General features: G+C 44.0%; 1 protein-coding gene across 1 annotated transcript in view; it reads left to right on the top strand.

Annotated features, from left to right (window-relative positions):
* The window catches only part of MAU2 (MAU2 sister chromatid cohesion factor), a gene marked incomplete at its 5' end in the record, with an annotated part of 27,632 nt that extends 10,185 nt beyond the window's left edge, over nt 1–17,447 (top strand). Inside the window, 9 exons of the mRNA XM_019513171.1 lie at nt 362–439; nt 1,069–1,134; nt 2,056–2,139; nt 3,182–3,231; nt 3,717–3,794; nt 4,290–4,401; nt 5,552–5,642; nt 11,042–11,169; nt 12,458–17,447. Coding sequence (XP_019368716.1) covers nt 362–439; nt 1,069–1,134; nt 2,056–2,139; nt 3,182–3,231; nt 3,717–3,794; nt 4,290–4,401; nt 5,552–5,642; nt 11,042–11,169; nt 12,458–12,532 — 762 coding nt within the window. The remainder of the gene's footprint in view (nt 1–361; nt 440–1,068; nt 1,135–2,055; nt 2,140–3,181; nt 3,232–3,716; nt 3,795–4,289; nt 4,402–5,551; nt 5,643–11,041; nt 11,170–12,457) is intronic.
* Nucleotides 17,448–22,781: the final 5,334 nt, after the last annotated feature.

Here is a 22,781-nt window from a genome sequence, read left to right as displayed (position 1 = left end):
CCCCCCCCCAATTTCCCACCTTTTGTCTGTTGCGTTCTGTCTTAGATTGTGAGCAATTTGGGACACGAGCTATTGCTTCATGTGTATGGATAATGCCCAGCATGTGGTGGAGCTACCAAAAAGGAAACAGCTGAAAACCAGCTGGTGCACATATACCTGTGTAGAGAGCAGTGTGCATACAGACCTGTGTGTCTTGCTCAGGGTGAAGCAAGTCTGGGCTCTCGTGAAGGTGCCAGGCAGGTTAATGTAGACTGGAGCTAAGGCAGCAATATGCCAGATGGCTCTTAGCATTCAGGCAGGTGGGGCCTGAGTTAGCACAGAAATAATAAAGAAATAATTTGAAATATTCTTCCTCTAACAGATCTCACAAGTTTGTCAACTCTGCCAGCAGTCCCCAAGGCTGTTTTCCAATCATGCTGCTCAGCTACACACGCTGCTAGTAAGTATGGACTAGTACTAGTGAACTCTGGCTTTTGCATGCCACCAAAGTGTCACCTTAATTGTTTTAGATGATTGCTAGGAGTGTAACAAAGCACATCTCAGCCAGTAGTTTAGACTTCCACTGACCAGTAAAATCTCATGTAATAATCTTGTAAAACACTTAAATTACGGCTACCTACCTTTTATGCTAACCTACGGTAACTTCACAGAATGAGAGGGACGTATTTAAACTCTTTCTTAAATGTAGCAGGTGTGTGTGTGGTAGCACTTAACATGAGAAACAAACATGCAGAAAATAAACTGTGCTTTAGGCAGTGCACGTTGGAAACAGACTAACAAGCGCTAGATTGATTTTTTGTGGGTAGCTTTGGTATTAATAATGCTCAGTGGAAGTGTTTAAGGAAGAATGAACTTTACAATAATGTAATGGCGCAAAGCTGGTATTGCTGCCCTTTGTCAAGTGCACCAAACAAAATTAAAAGTCAATTTTGTCCTGGTAGATGCTCAGTTACTTTCCTGCTACTGCTCTCTAATTCCAGGAGATTGTTTGTGGACAGCTTTCCTTGTAGGGCTCCAATTTTGCTAGTTACTAGGAAGCTTAATTCACAAGGTGTTCTCCCTTTTCAGGGACTCTATTGTATTTCTGTTAATTGCATGGACAATGCAGAAGCACAGTTCACCACAGCGCTGAGGGTAAGATGTATTTTTAAGATTACTTGCTATAGCACTGCTGAATCTTTACGAGCAAAGAGGTAGTGTAAGAGTGATGTCATAGCCATGATGACCTGAGGGAAGTGCCTTGCATTTGAAAGCTTATCTTACTCTATCCCAACTACATAGTTGGTCCAATACAAGATACCACCCTAAAAAATCCCTGCTGGTTTGCATAAGAGGGAAGAGGTGGACTTGCTTTCAGTTTCACTGTGGTCTGTCCTCCATTAACCTTTTTACAGCAGGTCATAGAAGTTCCTTTCTCTCTCCTTGGGCTATTCCTCGTGAGATATAGGCAAAGACTTGGGGGGACAGATATGTGCAGAACCAGAGTGCTTTATTAACTTTAATCAGCCACCTATCCTTACTAGAATGGGTTGTTGTGTACCATTTGAGGCAAGGTTAGTGGAACCAGTGCTCAAAGGGCAGTCAGGGTTCATGCCCATCTATGCTGAGAATATTTTGGTATGAAGAGAGACTTAAATAGCAAAAAATAAATTGCAAAAGTTGGTGAAATTTGGCATAATTATAAAGAAAGCAAAAGTCTCAAGTTGGGAATGTGTGTAACTGCCATGCTTATGTATAGCTTGCTGTAAAGGTTTGCATCTTTTACAGATTTGTAGAGGGCAACATTTATTGAGTTTGTTAAAAGCCTGCAGATGAATGCAGTGTAGAACATCTAGTTGACTTGTATTGTCTGAGCTGAGCTATTCCTTTATTTGTGACTGTAGACATGTTAGTTGCAAACTGCTGTAAACGTGTTACTTGCGAACTGCTTCGAGTGGCATCAGTTACTCATTTTGGTGTGTTGCTGTTATAAAGAAATGCAGAGTGAACCAGTTCAGTGTTGTAGGCTGGGATATTTTTATCTCATCATGGTTATACTGTGGTCTTCTGTTTTAGCTCACCACGCATCAGGAATTGTGGGCATTTATTGTGACAAACCTGGCCAGCGTGTACATCAGGGAAGGCAACAGGCATCAAGAGGTATGTGACTTAGTTCTGAGCCTGTGAGAGCCCTGAGCATTTATAAGAAAGCTTTAGTGCAGCACTTTTTATAGAAAAACAACTGGGAAAGAATAATCAGAGGGGAAATTTCCTACTTGGTCAGTTTGGTGCCACTTAATATTACTTAGAAGCTGAGGGGTGAGTTGGCTCAGTGTAGATCACTAAAGCAAATGGGAGTATTCTGGATGCCACAGCGAGGTATGATCTCACTGTCTGAGAACGCCAGCGGGAGCCAAAAATGTCCATATACTAATCCCAAGTCTTTCATCGGTTCCACCTGTGATCGGGAACCAGATATTCCTTCTGTCCATTTCAGATTCCATCTGTACCTAAGAGTGATTTCTAGACTGCTTGGACTTGATGAGATGCAATTAAATGTTTGTTCAGGGAACCAATTAATCATCCTCCTAAAGTAGCTTTTATTAAGTACATAACAGTGTGTAGCAGCATTTCTGCCTTCATTTTTTCCATGAGGCACTTGATGTATCTTGGTCTTTGTAGTTACATTTTAGAAACAAATACTTGCAAGTGTTAAGTGTCTAGTAAGCAAATTGTAAATGGTCTGTTTCAATAGGCAAAAAACCATGAAGCACACTGAATAAATAAAAAGTTGTGGGGAGTGAAAATACTAGTCAATGTCAATAGTTTTGGTTAGTTTATGGTTTTTCTTAACTAGTAAGGTTGGTCACCTTTAGGTTGTAAAGGGGACAACATTGTAGAAGTGAAGGCTTTGAGGTTCCAGATAATATTTGCTAGGTCCAAGAAAAGTAAGTTTTGTTTTTTGTTTTTGTTTTTAAATTTGATTCTGGAGCCAGAATTGATCCCTTGGTGTTGTCATTATTTTGAAAATTCCATCTTGTGATCTAGCCAGTCGCAGCAAACTTCTGCAGTGTTTACATAACGTTGCGCTATTCTGTTTGACGTGGTGCTCCCATTATGCTGTTTGTTTCCGGTGCTGTAAGCTAATGTTTGCTAGAAACATTGATTTTTTTTTCCCTTTTTTTTTTTTTCTGAATTGTAGCTTTACAGCTTATTGGAAAGGATAAATCCAGACCACAACTTTCCTGTGAGGTAAGGATTCTGGATATCTCCTTGATGCTGATGACTTAGGAGGGTGGTGAAGCACTGGAACAGGTTACGCAGAGAGGTGGTAGAGTCTCTTTTCGTGGAGGTTTTTAAGGCCCAGTTCAACAAAGCCTTGGCTGGGATGATGTAGTTGGGGCTGGTCCTGCTGTGAGCAGGGGGTTGGACTAGATGCTGTGAGCAGGGGTTGGACCCTGAGGTCCCTTCAACCCTCATTTTCTATGATTCTGTGACTTCTGCCTCTTAGAATGTTGAGAAAAAGCATAGCATACAAAAGCAATTGGCTTATTGCAGGGAATAGTTTTGAATGCATCTTAAATATGATTTTTTTTTTCCAATCCTTGACACTGACAAATCTTGATTTTTGTCATTTGACTATGACATAATGAAAAATAAATGCCTAGAATGTACCTATATAATGTATCTTAATTGCTGTAAAAAGCCTGGATTTAAACATATTGCTTTGTCCCCAGCTCTCACTGTCTCCGAGCAGCAGCTTTCTATATCCGAGGGCTTTTCTCCTTCTTTCAAGGAAGGTACAACGAAGCGAAGTGAGTGTTAAGTCAAATAGGGATTTTTTTTAATGTAGAAGTTCAAAATTGATGCCTTTTTTCAGACCTGACAGAATTTTCCCTTGGATTTAATCTGGCTAGTTTCATAATTAAAGTTTTATCAAATGAGGCAGACTTTATAAATTGGCATGTTCCCAATTCTTTTCTGTTTACAGCTGTGAACTTCTGGTAATCACAATTCTAAACTCTTGTAAAGGACTTTTTTGTCAGGAGATAAACACTTTACAGAGGAAATCAAAGTTTTCCCCATTATACAAATGAAAAAAACTAAGGCCAATGGTGAAGTGACTTGCCAAAGGTCACCCAGCAATCTCATGATAAAACTGGGAGCAGAGCCAAGATATCCTTGTTCCCTATTTGCCTCATGACCTACACACCCTACACACTTGTTTTTTCTGTATTGATGTCAACTTGTTGCATGCTGCAAAGAATTCACTATTGTTGTGAATGGTTTCTCTCTGTTCTGTTTTGTAGACGATTTTTGCGAGAGACACTGAAAATGTCAAACGCAGAAGATTTGAACCGATTAACAGCCTGTTCTCTTGTACTCCTTGGTCACATATTTTACGTGCTGGGAAATCACCGGGTAAGCCTATACCGTCTTTGGTGTTCCTACTAGAGATGCTAGTTTCATTTGTCATTTACCAAAACACTGGCAGATTTGGGAAATTAATTTATATTAAGAGTTCTGCGTTTAGCATTATCCTGCCTAAAGCTGGCAGCGCATTGATTTATGAATTTTTCAAGGTGTCATTTGCATGTTTAATGATAGGTTGACAAAGCAGTGGCGTTTGTTACCCTATTTTAGAAGCTTGGGTTTCCATATTGTTTAAAATCACTTGAAAAGAAGATCTCAGTAAGCCAAGGCACTATAATTAAAGAGGATAATTTTGAAAGGGGTTCCAAATTCCCATCCTCATGGGAATTGTTTTGTTTTAAAATCCTTATGCAGTGGCAGAGTGGTACAAGAAGTATTTTTTTTTTCTGTTGTGCACAATATAAGCATTTGGTCACTGTCTTACTGCAGAAAGACACACCATGTTCCAGCTGGAAAGTAGCTGATTCAGTGGTCATTCAAGTTTTGAACTTGGCAAGAACCAAAAATGACTAATTTTTGTATTTTGGAACAGTCTTTATGAATAGGTCACCAAATTTAGTTACTGGTCTTAATTGGCCCCTCCTTTGGATCTAGTTCTTCTCTCCATTTGTCATCTTTCATTCATCTTTAGCTTTTTCAGGTGCTAAAGAGCAGTACACATTCACTTTGGTTTCCTAGCTACAGGTTCACAATCTGAGTCCATCTCAGTGGCAGTATAATACACTGCTTCCCATACAGTGTGTAGGCTACATATTGGTGCGTGCAGTCCTTTCTAAGTAAATCCTCCCATCTGGTGCTTGGATTTAGTTTGTTGTCACAAATTAGGAACAGATTAAATGAGTAAAATGAAGTTCTCAACAAGGATATTGCATGAGATGGGCTGTTCCAGTCCAGGCATGGCACCACTTGTCATGTCTGGTTGCATGGGTAAATATTGTGCTTAGTGGTTCATACTTAATGAATGAGAACAGCAGTAAGAGCGTGGATAGCTGGCATGTGAGGAGCATTCCAGGCTTGTAGTTAATAGCCCCATTGAAACTCATCTCACACATCAAGTTCTAGAACACTTGTGTGTCTTCACAAGAGAAAAAAATGTGGACGAACAGGAGTTTTGATCTTAATATTTGTTCTTCACCAGGAAAGCAATAACATGGTAGTCCCAGCCATGCAGCTTGCGAGCAAGATCCCAGACATGTCCGTGCAGCTGTGGTCTTCTGCTCTTCTGAGAGGTGAGCTGGCAAAGTGCCCATGTTGCATCAGCTGGAAATTGAGCAGCAACTGAATTCTTGGGAATCTTAAAGAAGGGATGGTGTTTTGGGGAGGAGACTTCTCAGTCCTAATGCTCTCAACAAGGAGGACAGAGTAAATGTCTTACATGGTCATCTAGTTTTCCATGAAAACTAGATATCTGGAAGACAACAAGCGGGAAGGATTTTTTTCTTGACCAGAAATGCTTACATTGGAACTGCACTGGAAATGGGTACTGAGGACAGAGCGTCTCTGCAGAAGGAGCAAATTTAATGGTCTGATGTTGGACAGAATCTTGTCCAGATTCTCAGAGTTGAGCACGTGTCCAACTTGACTGTCTTAAAGGAAATACAGAAAGTTCTGAGAACTGTGCTCTGAGAGAGAGGGCCCCATTTAAAAGGCATCCTGCTGGGCATACAGAATTGCTGGTTACTACTTAAAGCCTTGGTTGTCTGTGGCACTGACAGTGTGAGCAATGTAACAAATATTTTCTAGACTGGCGCACAGACTCTGAACTGTTTCTGCTGCCAGTCAGTTGGTCAGGCAGGTCTTACTTGCTTGGGAATAACACCTCCTTTCAGCCATTGTCAGAGTTTGTTTGTTTTTTAAAGGAGCAAGGTCAGCTTTGCAAGTTGATTGATGGTAGGAACAGTTAGGAGACAGTGCAAATGGTCTGAAAGAGTGGGTGGAAATATTTCTTCAGTACTTCCTTTTTGGCACTTTAGGAAAATACAGCAGCTCTGGTGGCAGGAGTGATGGTCACTAAACTAGAGACGGTTACTTTCAGAGTCAGATGAGAGTATAAGGTAAAGAGGTGAAAGTAAACTGGCAGGAAGAGAGAGAAAACATAGTCCACTGGCAGAATAGAAGCTATTCCTAGGTAATGGAGGTTGCCAAAGGCAGTTCCCAGAGCCCCTTGATCTTTGACTGGTTCCAGGTTTTTTGGATTCTGAGAACTTCCCTGCATGCTTTGTAGTTTCTCAAATCATGGGCAGTCAGTCGTGTTGCTGCTGCTGTCGTCTTGGGAGCGCTGTGTAAGAAGACTGTGGAGAACGCTGTGGATAGCATAGGAGCAACAATAATCTAACCCAACATGGTTGATCTGGTCCTTGGCTGAAAGGCAGGGGCTAGCCCTTTTGCTGGGCCAAGGGGACAATCTGCTTAAAAATCCTTCCTGTATGTAGCTGGTGTGCACACAGCATCCCTTTTTGTCAAGCAGTTGCTATGCTTTGTCCTGTCCTGTGTTCCTGATACTGCAAGCATTTGGTTAAGTTTCACTTAGTCGTTTCTGCCACTGTGAACGAGCTTTAATAAATAGTGAGGGGGGAGACTGTTGGACCACATCATACATAAATATTGCTTAATTTGACTTGCATAGGCCCCAGGATGCTTTGTTCAAATATTGACTAGCTTCTTGGCAGACAATCAGTGTTAATGCTACAATTGATTTCTTCTCACTGGAAAATAAAGCTGTAACTCTGCCCTTTCCCAAGAACCCTACCCTGCAGCTCCAATTTAATATAAATTGTCACGTTTACAGTGAGTGCTGTGTTACACATTAAACACGGCAGGTGAGAGAGGCTGGGCTTGCATTCTCCTGTTTTCCTGCTGCTTTGGTTACAGATTTCTTCCAGGCAGCTGAAATACTCCTGCATTTGTGTACAAATTGGAGTGTCGGTGTAAGGGGTGTCATTGGCCCTTGAGATGGACTTGATGTTTATCCACAGATGGGGCACAGCATGTTGGTAGCTTCTCCCTGCATCGTCCCATCTGTGGACCCAGACTTATTCTCTGTGGCTTGCTTAATGGCCAGGATTGGAAGTGGCTTCCTAGGTAAGGTGATCAGATCACATCAGGCAGGCGCATCCCATTGTGCTCGTGAATGTATACAGGGCTCCTTGAAACCGCTTAAACAGTTTGCATTCTGCCACTGCTGTTGGGATGCTGTCACCTGATCTCACTGTGCTGCTGGTTAGAAATCTCATTTCTGCCCTAAGCTTCATGTCCAGTTTGTTCATTCATGTGCCGTACTCTAATAACTCTGCTCCTCCCTCATGTTGGCCCCCTGTCCAATGTATGGAGAGCAGTTGTGTCCCACAATTTTGCTACGTAACAAAGTCAAGTGTTTTGGACTTCTCCTGTGAGAGAGGTTCTCTATTCTCTGGTCATCCTAGGAGCTCTTCTTTGCACCTGTTTCAGTTTGAATTAATCTTCCTTTCACATGGCTGACCAGACTTGTACCCAGTGTTCAGCTGAGGTGTTACCAGTGCCTTGTACAATTGCTTTAATTCCGTGTTCCTACAGGAGAAAACCCCTCATGATATGCCCTTGAGTTTTCATTTCCCTCATGATATGCCACAATATAGTAGTGGCTCATGATCTGCTAATAAGCCCAAGTCCCTCTGCCCTATTGTTCTCTGCTGAGCCCCTGTTTACAGCAGGAATTCTTGTTTCGTTAGTTGCCATGTACACGACCTATAAGTGTGCAGTTCTTCCCGATTGACATTGTGATCCTCCTCTGCATCGGGGATGCCTCGCAACTTTGTGTCAACAGAAGTTTCATCAAAACCCTATTTGTTTCTGTGCCACGGTCATGGAGTAGACTAGGTTCCAAGGCTGATCCTTCTAAGTTTCCTCCAGCCTGATAGAGCCCCCTTCAGCCTATGCTTTGTCTTTGCTGTTGCCAGTTCCTTGCACTGTTCCTGTGTCTCTCGTTCCCATCTTCTCTAGTTTAATTTCCTACTTGGCACTGGATCAGATGCTTTCGCCAAGTCTAGATAGATGAGATGTACTACATTTTCTTTGTCTAGAAAATCCACTATCATATCAAAGAGAGACAGTAGGTTAATCCCAAATGATCTATGCTCAGTAAGTCCATATTCCCTTTTGTCCCATTTTCCATTTATTTCCAGGTCCTTAGTTGCATTTTTTTCCCCTCCAAGATGTGTTCTCAGGCACTGCAGTTACTTCAGTGTGGAGGCTTGTCTGCTAGTATGTGAATGCTGACCCTGGTAATTTATCTCAAACAGAAGAAGTCAGCTGCTTGGCAGTAACATTTTTTTTTTTGTCACTAGTGACCCGGATTAAGTTTTTCCCCTTGTGTGTGGTTACAGATCTTTCATGATGTGCGTCTTTCAAGGAAAGAGCAGTCACCTTGAAACAGGTTAAAGCTCTTTGCTAATGGCTTGTACGGAGAGGCCCTTCCTGGGTTAGCGTGCTAGAATGTGAGAAATTGCACAGAAGTGAGGTGAACGCGATGGGAATGTACAGTTCTCCCAGGTTCTCTATCTTGGTGCACACATCCTTGGTAATTTTTCAGGCAGATTTAATTAAGGTGCTTGGCAAGCTTTATAGCTAGTAAAGTATATTTACTGCGGGAGGCTGCTGCTGCTACTCACTTAAGCAGAGATTTGGACATTGTTGTGCAGCCCACGCCTTTTCCTCCTCCCTCTACCCATCTCACACTGGTCTCTTCCTCTCTAAGTGTTTGTAGTGTTAGCAGGGTTTAGGGGGAGTATCTTCTTCACACTCAAACACCTTCCTATATGTCTGCTTCCACGATTCTCTTTGGAAAAATGTTTTTTCTCTTGCCTGTACAGCTTCAGTGAACTTCAGCTTTGTTTCAATTATGGAACACAGTTGAGAGAGAGAAAAAAGGTACCAGAGCTGTCATATGCTGAACTAGTATGGCTTGCTGTCTTGTCTATTAGATACCAGCAGCAGCAGTGCAGGCACCTGTGCTGAGTAAGTACCAATATCCATTTTGATTGGTACTTACTTAGGACTGGAAGAATTTTCTGCATCAGGTGAAGTACTCGATGTTGAAGATCTTTTTTTTTAAACCACAAGGAGGGCAGCACAGAGCATAGCATGGGCTGCGTTTGCTGTTTGGAGGTAGAAGGGAGATCTGGCAAGTTAGGCAGAAAGTGAGCTCTGATATTAGGAAAAGCAGAATGTGAAGTGGGCAATGCCAGGAGCAGGGTGTTTATGTGGCCATGACTGGTCCATTCAGCAGTGCCAAAAAGAGACTAGTGACAGATGTGAGGAAAGACCAGCAACTGGCAGGGGCTGGGTGCCTTGGCCTCTGGGTGCAAATAACCTTCCCCTGGTTTGGGGGCAGGGAGCTGCTGTGCTGCACCACACAGTGCTTGTCACTGCTTGAAGTCAAACCCACGTGGTGTTTGTTTGAATGTGTGAACTGAGACTGTCTGAAGGCCTTTGAATGATCAGGCATTCAGGGCAAGGCAATGGTGCCTGTTGTGAATTCAAACAGCACAGTTCTGGAGCCCCACAAAATTAGGATCTATACTGAGAACTCACAGCTTGCAAAACCAGCTCTGCTGCCAGAACCACGTTGTGGCTTGCAAATATAATGGAGACCTGCAGTTCTGCCCTCTCCCCACAAGATGGTGCCGTAAACCCACTAGACTAGACCCTCCTTCCCAAGCTGGAGGGATGCTTTCTGGTCTGCTGAGAAGTTTGCCCTGTGGCTCCCTGCGGAGCTATTGATCTATTGTCTGCACCACTGAAAGTAAAAAAATAATCAGCTTTGAGGTGCATGCAGCTGAAGACTTTGGGGAAGGGGAGAGAGGTCCATACAACAGGACCAGTTTTCTTTTTCTGTTTTTCTTCCTATTGTGCAGAGTCCTTAGCACAGAAGTCGGCGTGATGTGGCTACTGTAATAATCCTACTGCATGTGTTTTTAAACACAATTGGTTCTAAACGGTCTCAAATCTGTCTGCTCTGGGATGCATGGGCATGTTTTCCCTGGGGGACCACTGGAAAGGAGTACAGAGGGGAGGGTAGATGGCATCAGATGTAACATTAAGGAACACATCCAGGCCTTGGTCCAGTTCTGTCTAACGCCAGTCTTTCCATTAAGTAGCTGAAGTAAAAGCACTTGCAGTACATCTTATTGCCATAGACATTATCCCCAAATACATCAGAATGAGTCACTAACCAAGAGAGGGGGAGGGGGTTTTGTTACTGGCAGTCATTGACTTTGAGCTGGCCCTTGTATCCAGCTGCTCTTCTCAAGGACTGTAGCACCAGTATTAGACTGCTATTTAGAGACAGACTCTTTACAGGGAGCAGTCCCTTCATGCAAGTCTTTGGGTTGAGTGTTCCTCAGAGATGTGAACTGGGAAGCTGCTGGTAGAAACAGGATTGCACATGGGGCTGTATATGTGACCAAGGCGGCATAGAAATGAAGGTCTTGAATGAAGGGCTGTCTGGGTCAGTCAGCCATGTAAACTTGCTTGCCACAGTAAGTGATTATACCCATTAGGGAGGGTGGTATTTTCAGCCCTCAATTTTGTCAATTTGAAACCAGTGCATGGACTGTCGATAACAAGGGAACATATTCTCCCTCTCTTCCAGATCTGAACAAAGCCTGTGGAAACGCCATTGATGCTCACGAGGCAGCGCAGATGCATCAGAACTTTTCACAGCAGCTTCTTCAGGACCATATTGAAGCTTGCAGTCTTCCAGAACACAACCTAATCACGGTAGGCAGCCTTCCTTCTCCAGTCAGGTATCCTGAGTTAGAGCAGCATACAGTCTGGCTTCAATAGCTGGCTGGTTTTTGTTTTGGTTACAATTGCTTTCAACAGCAAGATGATGATTGAGGTCTGCCTCTGCTCTGTCGCTGAGGGGTGGGTATCCTGACTGCCTTGTACAAAACTATCATTTTCAGATGCACAGCTAGAAATACTGTTGTTTTTGACAATTCTGCTGCCCTTAGATTTTAATTGTCTGAACATATGTTTTTTTGGAGCCACAGTAGGTTTTAGTTTAATCTCAAATTTTGCCTCTGTACACACATTGCTGTAAGCTGTAGCTTTTTCACTTCTTCACGTTACTATCTTTCCACGGTGAGGTGCACTTCTAAAAACTAAATGCAGATTAGGCAGTGTAAAAGGTCTTTAAGTGGAAGCCAAAGAATAGAAGCACTTGCATGACAACCTAATTTTGAGTGTTTTATCACTCTCAAAATGTTCTGACGCCTTGAATTATCTTTGAGAGAGACAAAGTCTTTCAAAAATCTTACAGCTAATTCACCCCTGGGCCTTGTTGTGTTTCTTTGATTTTTTTTTTTTTCTTTTTGAAGGGGGGAGGAAAGGAGAGGAAAACCCGATGGTCGGAAGAAAAGTTTTCCTTGCTTTGTGTGCAGTCAGTCCCTTCAGAGATTTCCCAGGGGTGGGAATGTTTGAGATGCAACCTCTTGTTTATAAAGATGCCCACAGCAACTGTGTGATTCCCAGGTTCATGTGTATATAAATACAAGTCCAATCTTAGATGGCCCAGATTTCAGCAAGAGCGCTGTATCGATGTTCAAGCTTTTGATGTCTTTTACCTCCATTGCTGGATTACTTGTAATCCAGGCTAGGTGAATACATAGAATGGAAAAAGTTAAATACAAAATTATAAATTTGTGCATCTCAGCAGATCTTGAAAAAAGCAGAATTGAGGAAGGGATTAAGGTGAGCAAGAGGTGAAGGCCTTTCTTTGAGTTTTTTAATCTTGGTCATAACAGATGTTTAAAATTAAATTGGATCCAAGAAAGAAGGGCAGCAGTCTGTGTGAGAGACAGCGTTCTAGTAAGGGGGGAGTTCTTGAAGTAAGAAAACAAACCAGGCCTTGACCTACCTGATGTACAGCTCTTCTTGAACAGCTCATTTTTGTTACCACAACACAAAAAATGTTGCATGGCCAGCTCCTCACTTGTGACCTTGGCTGTGATTTGCCCCTGTTCTGGTCGAATATAGGATTTTCAAACTGTGTGTTGTCTTTCAGTGGACAGATGGACCCCCTCCTGTACAGTTCCAGGCTCAGAATGGACCCACCACCAGCCTGGCCAGTCTCCTGTGAGAGAAAAGCTACCAGGACAATGTATAACAGCAAACAAACAAAGCCAAAAAAGGAGAAAAGTTCATGCGGAAAAGTTTTCTGCAGAGAAAAGACGGCAAATTTCCATAGTGCAGGCCTTTGTAGAGAGGATGGCTTAAACCCAGCATGCATTTCATACTCGCAAGGTGAAAAGGGCATTTTAAGCTGCTTTTACCTAGTGTGGGAATATACAGCTAGCGTGTGTACATACATCCTGGTTTTAATCTGTTCTCCTTTTATTCAGAATTAAGGTTTAGACAGAGGGATACTTTTCTTATTGTTGGATCTTGTTTTAACAAAAATATATATTTTCACAAAAGATGAAGAGAGCTTGCTCAGATTATAAAGCTGATCACCTGCGAAACATTTAACTCTAGCTGAAATATGCTGCTTTTTGAATGTGCTTTCTATGCCCCCTCTGCTCCCAGGAGCAGGTGGAGTGACTTGTGACTGACCATAGGGTACAGCAAGCTTCAGACCTCAGTTCCTGTATCAAGTATTTGAGTGCTGGAAATGCAGTCCCATGATGAAGATGGTTAGATCAATTTGTTGACTCTTGCATGTTGATTTAGGGGTAGTCCTTCATGACTGCAGGAGACCCTCACCCAACCCTGTGCTGAGGGGTTTGGCTTGCACTGCCTTCTGAGGAGCAGGAAAATCCATTTTACCTCCTGGATGCAAAGGCCTCTTTGCATCACCGGTATGTGGGGTACCACACACCCTCCCAGCTTCTCTGGCAGTTTCCCACAAGGTAGGGCAGGACCATAACCCCACCTAAGTCCACTACCTTTGGGTGATGTGCACCGATGGAAGACTAGGGAGGGAAAAATTCCTTGGTTTCTGCTTGTCCCTCACAGGGGCTGCCCAAGTGGGAGAGGAAAGCACCTTCTGTCCTCCCCACTTCATCGCAAGAGTCAAGCAGAATCGGTCTCTCTCTCATTCTGCTGAAGAGAGAAGCAAAATATAACGTATATCTTGGAATAAATGCAGCCCCCAAATTCAGATACGCATATCTGCCTGGAGGAGAAGCTTAGAGCTGGCTAAAGCATTGGGGAAGCTTTGAATTTCCAAACAGTTTTCCATGTTAGGTGGCTTCTGGTTTTGCGTCCTTTTAGAAGCCTGTTTCTGCAAAGGTGTTCTTTCTTTCTCCAGATGTGCAATGCAGCTGTCTGTCTGAAGAAGAGGGGGAGAGAGCCCCAAATTGTGGCCTCTTCCATTCTGCAGAGCTTGAGAATGGTCAGGGTTGTAGATGGGAGATGGATCTGCGTGGGGATTGGTATGCAATGTGGTGGAAAGCTCACTAGCTCACAAGGCTCAAGAAATGGTTTTTCCTGCTGGCAGATCTGCAAATGTCATTGAAGAAAATGTCTGTCTGTCTTAGTGGGAATAACAGGGGTCTTCTAACCAGATGGGTACTGTGGGGTCTGTTAGGTGGGCTTTTAGGTGATGCTAATAATTTAGGGGCAGGGCTTTGGCCCTGAAATCTTAATGCTGTTTCATTTTGTAGGAATGTTTGAGCAGTCTGTCTCAGGGGGTGGTTCTCTTCAAAGACTAGCAAAATGTTATGCCGCTGCTTTGCTTTTTATAAGCAATATGACTACTGAGTGATGTGGAAAGGACAAAGGTCCTGCCCAGGTAATAGGCTGAGGTGTGTTCCCTCTGCTGGCCCAGCAGCAGCTGTGTAGAAACCCTGGTCTTGGAGCTGGAGTGATGTGACCCCAAGCAGGTTTCAGGCTCCATTTAGATCTACCTTAGGGAGCTCTGCTTTCTCCAAACTTGGTGGAGAAGAGACTTTAATTTCAGGCTTGCAAAAAAAAAGAAAAAAAAAGAAGGAAAAAAAGAAAGCTTTGTGCAGCTTGTATCTGTTCACTTCTTTCCAGATCTCAGAGGATAATATCGTTTCTGGGAGTTGTGTGCTGGTGGTGCATTTTAGGTATTTTATGCAGATTGGAGCCCTATGCTCCTAATAGATAATTGCAGGTAGAAATTGCTCTGTGACAGTTGGGACCACGCTCATTTATCTGTCACCTGGTCTGGGTGGCCAATGCTGACGTGCCCTTAGTACACATGGAGGCTTGTGTCAGCTGATTTGTGGGGCACTCGACTGCGTGACTTTTTGAACAACAGCACTGCCACTTAGTGCTGTGCAGCACTCCTATGACAGGTGCCAGTGGGACAGGGCTCCACATAAGACTGCCTTGGCAACAGCATTACAAGCTAGTGGTACAGTCTCAGAGGGTCTGTCCAGACCTAGGCAAGTGCTGGCATTTGGTAGGATTGCCACAAACTCGTCAGAACATGGACATTAGTAGAGCTGGCAAGAGAGCAAACGGTCATTTTGTATAGATCCCATAACTGGCATGGCCAGTTGCCATCTGGATTTTGACCAGACAGACTCAGAAGTGACCCTGCTCCTGAAGATGCCCACAGTCCTGTGTAGGGGTGGTGAACTCTAAGGTTGTCCTAACTCTTGGGCAGGAAACAGTCTCTCTCTTTACACCCCTACACCCAGCTTTTCAAAGTGCTTGGTGCACACCCTGGGATAGATTCCTCACACCAGATATTCAAAAGAATTCAAATCCCATTGTTACACTAGACAGAATAGCCATAGTCTCTGTGGTGGTGGTCACTGCTCAGAATAGGAGCTGCTTGGTGCTTGCGTCTTTTTAGAAGCATGGTGCTAGCTGCAGGTGCTGGTCACTGGAGTATCCTGTGTTTTAATGCGTCTTGTTTTAGATGATCAGTGCTTAGGGTTGGCCGGAATATATTACGAAGTGGGATGGGAGGATGCACAGCCTCTGCTGCAGGTAGGGAGTGCTTGTGTTTTGTTCAGAAACTGTCCAAATTAGTGGGGGGGGGTTTATACAGGTCTTCAGAGAGAGGCGCAGACATTTCTCCTTCCCTCCTACGCTTCTGCCAAACATACTCAGCCCTTACTTTGCCCATCATGTGTTCATGCAACCAGAAGAAAATCATTTAAAAAGTTTAGGCAAACTATTCACCCCCCTGGACAACTTATTAGAGGATTATGGTTTGTCAGTGGTTCAAGGGAAAGGTGTCCACACAAGCTAGGCATATTCAGTAGAGGCCAACATGTAGGTTGATCATGTTTGGAGAAGCAATCTCAAGGTATTGCTATGTAAAGTTGAGCAGGGTTCATGCATTATTCCATTGTAGTGGCTGCTTTTCTAGTTTCTTGTTGGCAATACCCTGGTGCAGATAGGTTGCTTTGCAGATCAAATCCCTCTGTGCTCTTTCCCTGTGAGGGAAGAGGTGCTTTGGGAAAGACCTGCAAATTTGTGCTGGCCTGTTACTGGTGTGCATGTGCTTCCCAGTCCTTAACAGGAACCACTGACTAGAAATTGTAGCTAAACTTCTTGTAAGGTCATGGACAACAACTGGGGGGGTTCCTAGTCTGTGACTAGCTAAATTGCTGCCTCTGCAAGGGAGGATGGAGCATCTTGTCTTCCACTCTCCTTGGGACAGCGGTGCCCTTGGTCATGTCTGCTGACAGCTGAAATCACCAATCATACCGCTCTCTTCCAAAATCACACCCCCCTGCTATTTCCTGCACCAAATTTCACAGCTTGTGTACATTTGAACTAACCTGGTACTTTTCTGTCTCTGGATCCCAGTGTACATTTGTTACAATGTACAGTGCTTTTTGACTATACTTGTATATTAAATTATTGAATAGTTGTTTGCTTTTCAGAACTTTTTTTATGTAGCACAGATTTGAAATGAGGATCTTGTCAGTGAAGTTCTTCCTAATTTAATGTGCATACAGTGTCTTCAGTCATCTGTATGTGAAGTTGAACAGAAAACTTCAAGTTTACAAATAATATTTTCCTAAATGCTCAGTGTGTCCAGCTTAATTTGAATAACACTTCATATTTCCAATTTCATGCTGTCCTTTAATTCTCTATATGATGCACAAAATCTTTTTGAGTTTCTTAAAAAATATTCTTCTGAAAATGATTTGGAAAACTGTACAGTTTGTCTTTAGCATTTTTTAAACGAATAGTAAAACTTAAGCAGAAGCATTTACTCATGTAGATAGTGTAAAAACTTAAATATATATAGAGAATGCGATCTGAAGAACAGTGTGTGCCTGTTATACTTCATTTCCTGCAGTATGAACTTCAGAGAGGTTTGTATACATGGGAGAGACCATTTAAATTGGCTTACGATTTTTTTTTTGCAGGGGGGAGGTGTATGGAGGAGAGATGTGAACTCTAGCCCCCAGTGTGCATGCACACAACATGATACCATGAGCAAAAAAAGTCTATGTTGGAAAAGTCAAATTAGAGCCTTGAATTATGTACCTATGGACACACAGCATTTGGCACAATGCTAGATTGTTTCACTGTTTGGATTTCAATCAGTTTTTCAGGTTACCCAAATGGGATAGTTGATCTTTTTATGATATAAATTCTAATTAATGTTGCATTTTACTTAAATGTACAAGTTGCTGACAAAACTCCCTAACATGTTTGAGTATGTATTAGCATTAGTAACGTGTTGCGGTGCGTGCCACAGTTGTGCAGCTCTTGAGTGGAGAGGGAAAGCAAATCCATGTTTTGGTCTGTACAGAAATCTTTAATGAAATCAGCATGTGAAATAACTCTTGTCTGTGCTCTTCTACTGTCTGTTTTAACAAGTGTGTGTTTGCTGCAATGAAACTTTAATGATATGTCAGGTCTGTACAATGTGTTATTACATGTTTGTAGTTCTTCAGTAGCAGGACATGGACCCTCTGCCAGTGCTTTTATCCCAAACTGTAAATACTGCAACTCATGTAATGAGACTTAACCTTAGGCTTTAGCTTGTTGTGTTTGGTTCTTCTCATTTTCTATGTTAGAAGAATTTTTAAATAAAGTTCAATTTTGCCTTTTAATAACTTGTAAAATAATTCCTTAGTGGAGCAGGTGATTGCGACTACCCTGGGGCCTGTCCCAGTGTCTCAGCACATCCCTTAGATCTACTGTGGAAAGTTGGCCCAGGTGCGGCTGGCTTTGGGACAGGACTGCAGTGTTGAGGGCTACCCACAGGTGATGTAGCAGCACTGTTGAGGGGAACACGGGCAAGTGTTGTATTGCCCCTCATCCTGCTGCTGTGCTGGGAGCTCTGGTCATGGAGCAAGAACTGAGGTGTCCGTACTGCAGATACTCAAGCTAGTTAACACCAGTGCTCATGCTACAGTGCTGGGACAGTTGCTGGAAAGCAGGCACCACACTTTCTATTGTGGGTGCACCTCTAGAGATCCTGTAGATGTCTGTGGTAACACAAGCCCTTTCAACGCGGAATGGTTCCCTGAACTGGGCAGAAGTGTTTTGAGGCATTGCAGTTGATGGAGGTGCGGTATCTCTTTCATCTTCCCCCACCCCAAAGACTAGAGGGAGTCTGATTTAATGCACACCTTTTATAGTCCAAGTTCTTTGTTGTGTAATTTGAATGCTTCTGGCAGTTGTCTGCCCAATGTGACCTTTGGTCACGCTAGGGATTTCTGTGCTTTCAAATTATAGTTACTATGTTTAAAATAGTTGATTTTAATTTGAAAAATGCATCTCTCTTTCCAGAAACCACTATCAGTGTAAGCTGCTGTCCTCAGTCCCTGCAAAGTTCTTCATTGCCATGCAACCTTCTTAGCTCCTTAAGTTGTCTTTTTGGGTGAGTGGGTTTTTTTTTTCCCAGTGAAACCCCTAAACCAGAAGGCAGCTTCATCTCGGATAGATGGCATCATGAGCCAGTGGTGGTAAATTTGAACCTGAATTCTAGTTTCTTAATTATCCTTGCTTCTCTTTGTGAAACCAAGATTTTTTTTTTAACAAAAGTCCTGACTGACCCTCACTCTTGCTCTTCTGCATCCACCCACCGGCCAATCTGGCTGCAGGAATGCCTCTGAAGCATCCCTTTGAGGGCACTCTGGATGAGTGCTCTTCCACGAAGCAGACCTAGAAAAGCACCTCCATCTCTTGAAGATCATGTTATTGGGCCATGGCAAGCACAGAAGTGAAGGCCTTGGTTTTTCACTTGCTTAATAAACTTCCCTGCAGTCACTTCCAGGGAAGATCCTATTTGCACTCCTGCGTGGAGGCCTATGACATAAGCTGACATAACTTCATTTAAAGGCCAGTCAGGCACTTTCCACCTGCTGTAGGATGGCTTTTCTGTTAGTAAGAGGGATCGTACACACACTTAACTTTTTACACTTAACCTCTTGACATCCCAGATGTCTAGCTATATATATTTGGTAGTCAGCTAATCTCAGAGACCCTTTAGTCCATTATCTATATCTAATGGACTAAAGGGTCTCTGAGATTAGCTGACTACCAAAGCTACTGGAATGTGCACCTTGACACCTGGAACCTCTTTAGTATTTGTTATACGGGGTAAAGTCTTGACAAAACAAAAGAGACCTTTTGCTGGGAAATATTTTTTTCAAACAAATGGTGATAGGTGATCTGGGCTAAAGGACCTTGAATATCTTCCTCCTAGCTCAAATGAAAATTAATGAGAATCACAATGTAGGTGAAAACATAACTTATCATTTTTGGTAATTAGCTATAAGGTCCTGTATGATGTGAGGTGAAGCCAGAGGCACTTTAATGTTTTCCTAAAGTACTAACTATGTTAGCATAGTTGCAAGTGAAATACTATTATTAAATGCTTAATTGTTGTCTCCTGAAAGGGGGAAAAGCTGCGTTAGTGCTACCCTAGGAAAACATGTCCATACTTAAGGCCTATTTTGCAAGAAAAAAGGATCCTGGGTGGTAAAGATAAAGGTAGGCTCTTGAACTCTATAAGGAATGGCTAAGGGAAGCTGAGTGAATGGGTGTGTGTTTTGAGCAGAGGCAGAACTTGTTCAATGTCCTGTTCAGCTGTGGAGCAGTAGATGCAGTTTGATTCAGTAGCTAGATCACCAATGGGACTGGGGAGGCCTGGATACTGTCACTGGAGCTGCAGCTGGCTGCTTGTGCAAGTCTGGGTGTGTTGCTTTGCATTTTTCATGCTGTCACGTGGGAAGACTGCTCATCCACTTTAAGCTCTGAGATCTATGGATGAAAGTTTTTTAGATAAGAGCTACGTATCAGTACTTAATCCTGTTCTTTTGAAACAACACTCAAATAATATGCTATAAAGACAGGTATAATGCCATGAAAGGCCCTGGTAATTGTGTCCGCAAAGTAGTTTCAGTGCATAAAAATAAGAGCTGCTGTCATTTTTCTTGTTGGTTATCTTTGCCTCAACCTACACACATGCTTACCAAGATCAGCCAGTATTTAAAATGGTATGCAGTTGGTCTTCAAACTCATCATCCATGGGTCTTTTGGGGAGCACTGAGAGCTGGAACATTTACCACTTCTCTCTGAGCAGTTGGTGTAGATGCTACAGGTGCACAGGAGATCTTGTAAGGGATGGTAGCAGAGGATCTGCCAGACTGCAGGAGACCAGTTGTCTCTCTAGTCCAGCATCTGGTCTGTAATGGGGACTAGTACCAGGTAGCGAGACATTAACCTGCCTACAGGGAAAGCTTCTATCTGATGTACAACAACTAGAGGTTGGCTCATGGCCCGGAGCAGAAAGGTTCCCTTTCAAAACTCCTGCCGGAAAAGGAGTGTTGGGGCCCAAATGAAGAGGCATGGCTGATGGTACAAAAATATCTGTGATCCCCTGGCTTGGTAAGAAGAGGACATGAGAAGGGTGAATTGCTAGCTAATATCAGCTTCTGCTGTCTCAGTTCTGTCCAGGGTTGATGTCCCCCCTCAACCAGTAGGTGTTGCTGTGGACTTGACATCCTGAGGAACATCTTTGAGCTTGCAAGAATACTAGCCACGCCGGCATGATTACCAGCTTTAATGGCTTCCTGAACACTGAAGTAACTGGAAAGCGGGCTTCAGCACTTATAAACAGACCTGTTAATGGCTTGCTACAGCTCTAAAACATTAAGAGGAATCCTATAATCTATTGGGGACAATGCTAAGAACAACTACAGTGCTGAATGACATCCCACTTGATGGAAAACAGGGTTTCTGTGTTGCATATTGCGAAGGATAGCCTCCCCTGAGGCAGGGGACTGATGCCAGCATCTTCCAGATGTGTCCAGAGAGCCACATACAGATTTAAGAAAATCTTACAAGTTACAGTGACAATAACTTTAATTTCCCAGTACAGCTGGGAGATTAACTAGGAATTTGGGTGTCCCAGCATCCACCTCCTGCCCTAGCTACTTAGACTCGCTCTCTGTTGTAGTCCAGATGCTGCTCGCTCAAGTGTCTGTCTTTAAAGAAACGTTATGGTTATTCAGTCAGTTTACCTGAATGTTCACGCAGAGCTGGCAATGGCATGCTGTTAGGAAGAAAGTTTTTCCTGATGTGGACAAAGGAGGATGTACTCTGAACAGGTTTGCTCTTTGCCTGTCGCTTTCTCATGCACTGAGCTTACAGTGTAAGTAGGGGGGGGGGGATGCAGTCAGTCACAGGGAGTACAACAATATGCAGCAGTCTCCCAGACAGTGGTTCTAGCATGCTAACAGCCACTAGTAATGACTGTTGAGTTTTCGGTAGGCAAAGATGTCAAAAGCATAATATGGTGGCTCTGTGGGTGTTTGCTGCATGGGAGAAGCATAAAGGTGCATCTGAAGGAGGCTGATCTTCCAGGCTGCTTAAAGGTGGGAACTGACCTCTCAAAGAATGAGGGCATGGAGAAGTTGCATAAAAAGGCTTTGCAAACAAGGGCAACTCATCATTTTCAGGAGGGGAAGAATGGACCATGAGCGGTGATATCAAAGTAAGGGGCTGAGAGGTGCAGAATGCTGCTGCGTTGAAAACCGTTCTGGATGGATACAAATAAGGCAAGGTGGCATTTGTCAAGGACTGAGAAAATGACATTGCAGTAATCGATTGCCAGAGCCTGCGTGAAAGGTTCTGCAGTGAGGATGGACAGCAGATGTGGCCATATCTGGGTGACGTGAAACGGAAAGAACCTTTAAGACTTAGGTTTAGCCAAGATGCGACGGGTGCAGAGTGAGGTCCAAGTAGTAGATGACGCCAAGTGATGGTCTGAGAAGATAAGACAGTCTTCAATGACTCAGAAAGGAAGCAGCACAGAGGGCTCGGAGAAGAGGCTGAGGTCTGCAGATGTGCCGTTGGACAGGAGATAGGCGTGCAGCAGAGGTCAATCTGCGAGTCATTGCCATAGATGTGATGGATGAATTAACGTTTTTGGTAGAAACAGAAATTAGGGAGGGAGGTAACCAAAAGAAAGGCCCACGAGACTTAAAGGAGAACTTCATCAACAGTATCAAAAGCAGCTCTCCGAGAGGATGAGCATGGAGTACCAGTTTTACGGTTGCACTAGGAAGCGCTCCTAAGATGCATGGAGAAGGGTTTCTGCCACTCGTCCTCCTTTGCAACCAGACTAGACCAACTAGAGCAGCACAACGCCAAGCAGGGTTTTTAAATTAAAACTCAGGTTTTCAGGTGCCAGAGGCACGAGACTCTGGAACAGTTTTCAGATGAAACGATGCACGTTAACAAAAGGGGTGATGGGACATGGTAGCACGCAATGATCAGTGCCCAGACTCCGACATGCTCCCATGGCTACGAAAACTGTGGCTACGGGCCTGGACGTGCCCCTATCATGCAGAACGCGTTTTTCCTCATGTAGAGGCCAAGCGCAGTCCTGTTGGAGGTAGGCGTTGATCCCGTCCTCTCGATGTTCAGGGCCGTGACGAACGTGGCATGCGGTTTGCTCGCTCTCGTTCTCTCTCTGGGGCGACAGTCCAGCGGGTTTTTTGTGAGGATTCGGGGGGGGGAGGTTTGTAACTACGCGCCCCTCTCCGTTTGCAGCCAAGGCAGGGGGTCGGAGACACCCGCCTCGCATGCAGCGCAGGGTCTCGGTTGGAGTGGCGCTGCGGCCCCGATCCCGGCACGAGGTAGGCTCCCACGGTGCAGCCGGTGCCTTCACGCTGCTCCGGCAGTGGCCCGCGGCCTCACCCTGCAGGAAAGGGCGGCGGGGAGCAGGAAGTGACTGACTCGCCCGCCGTCCCACAGCCGGGCGGGGGCAGGGCCTGGCCGTGCCGCCTCCTGGGGTCCCCGGCCCGTGCTCGGCCACCGCGTCTCCTGCCTGCTGGGGGCTGCACGAGGGACGGCGACCACACGGACGTAAGTGACCCGTGGTGCCCTGGCTGCACCCCGCCATTCCCCCCCCCATTCCCCCCTCAGGTTCC

The sequence above is a fragment of the Gavialis gangeticus genome, unplaced genomic scaffold, assembly GCF_001723915.1.
Source record: "Gavialis gangeticus isolate Ggan-Ray unplaced genomic scaffold, GavGan_comp1, whole genome shotgun sequence".
Taxonomy (NCBI): Eukaryota; Metazoa; Chordata; order Crocodylia; family Gavialidae; genus Gavialis; species Gavialis gangeticus.
This window is presented reverse-complemented; position numbering and strand designations above follow the sequence as displayed.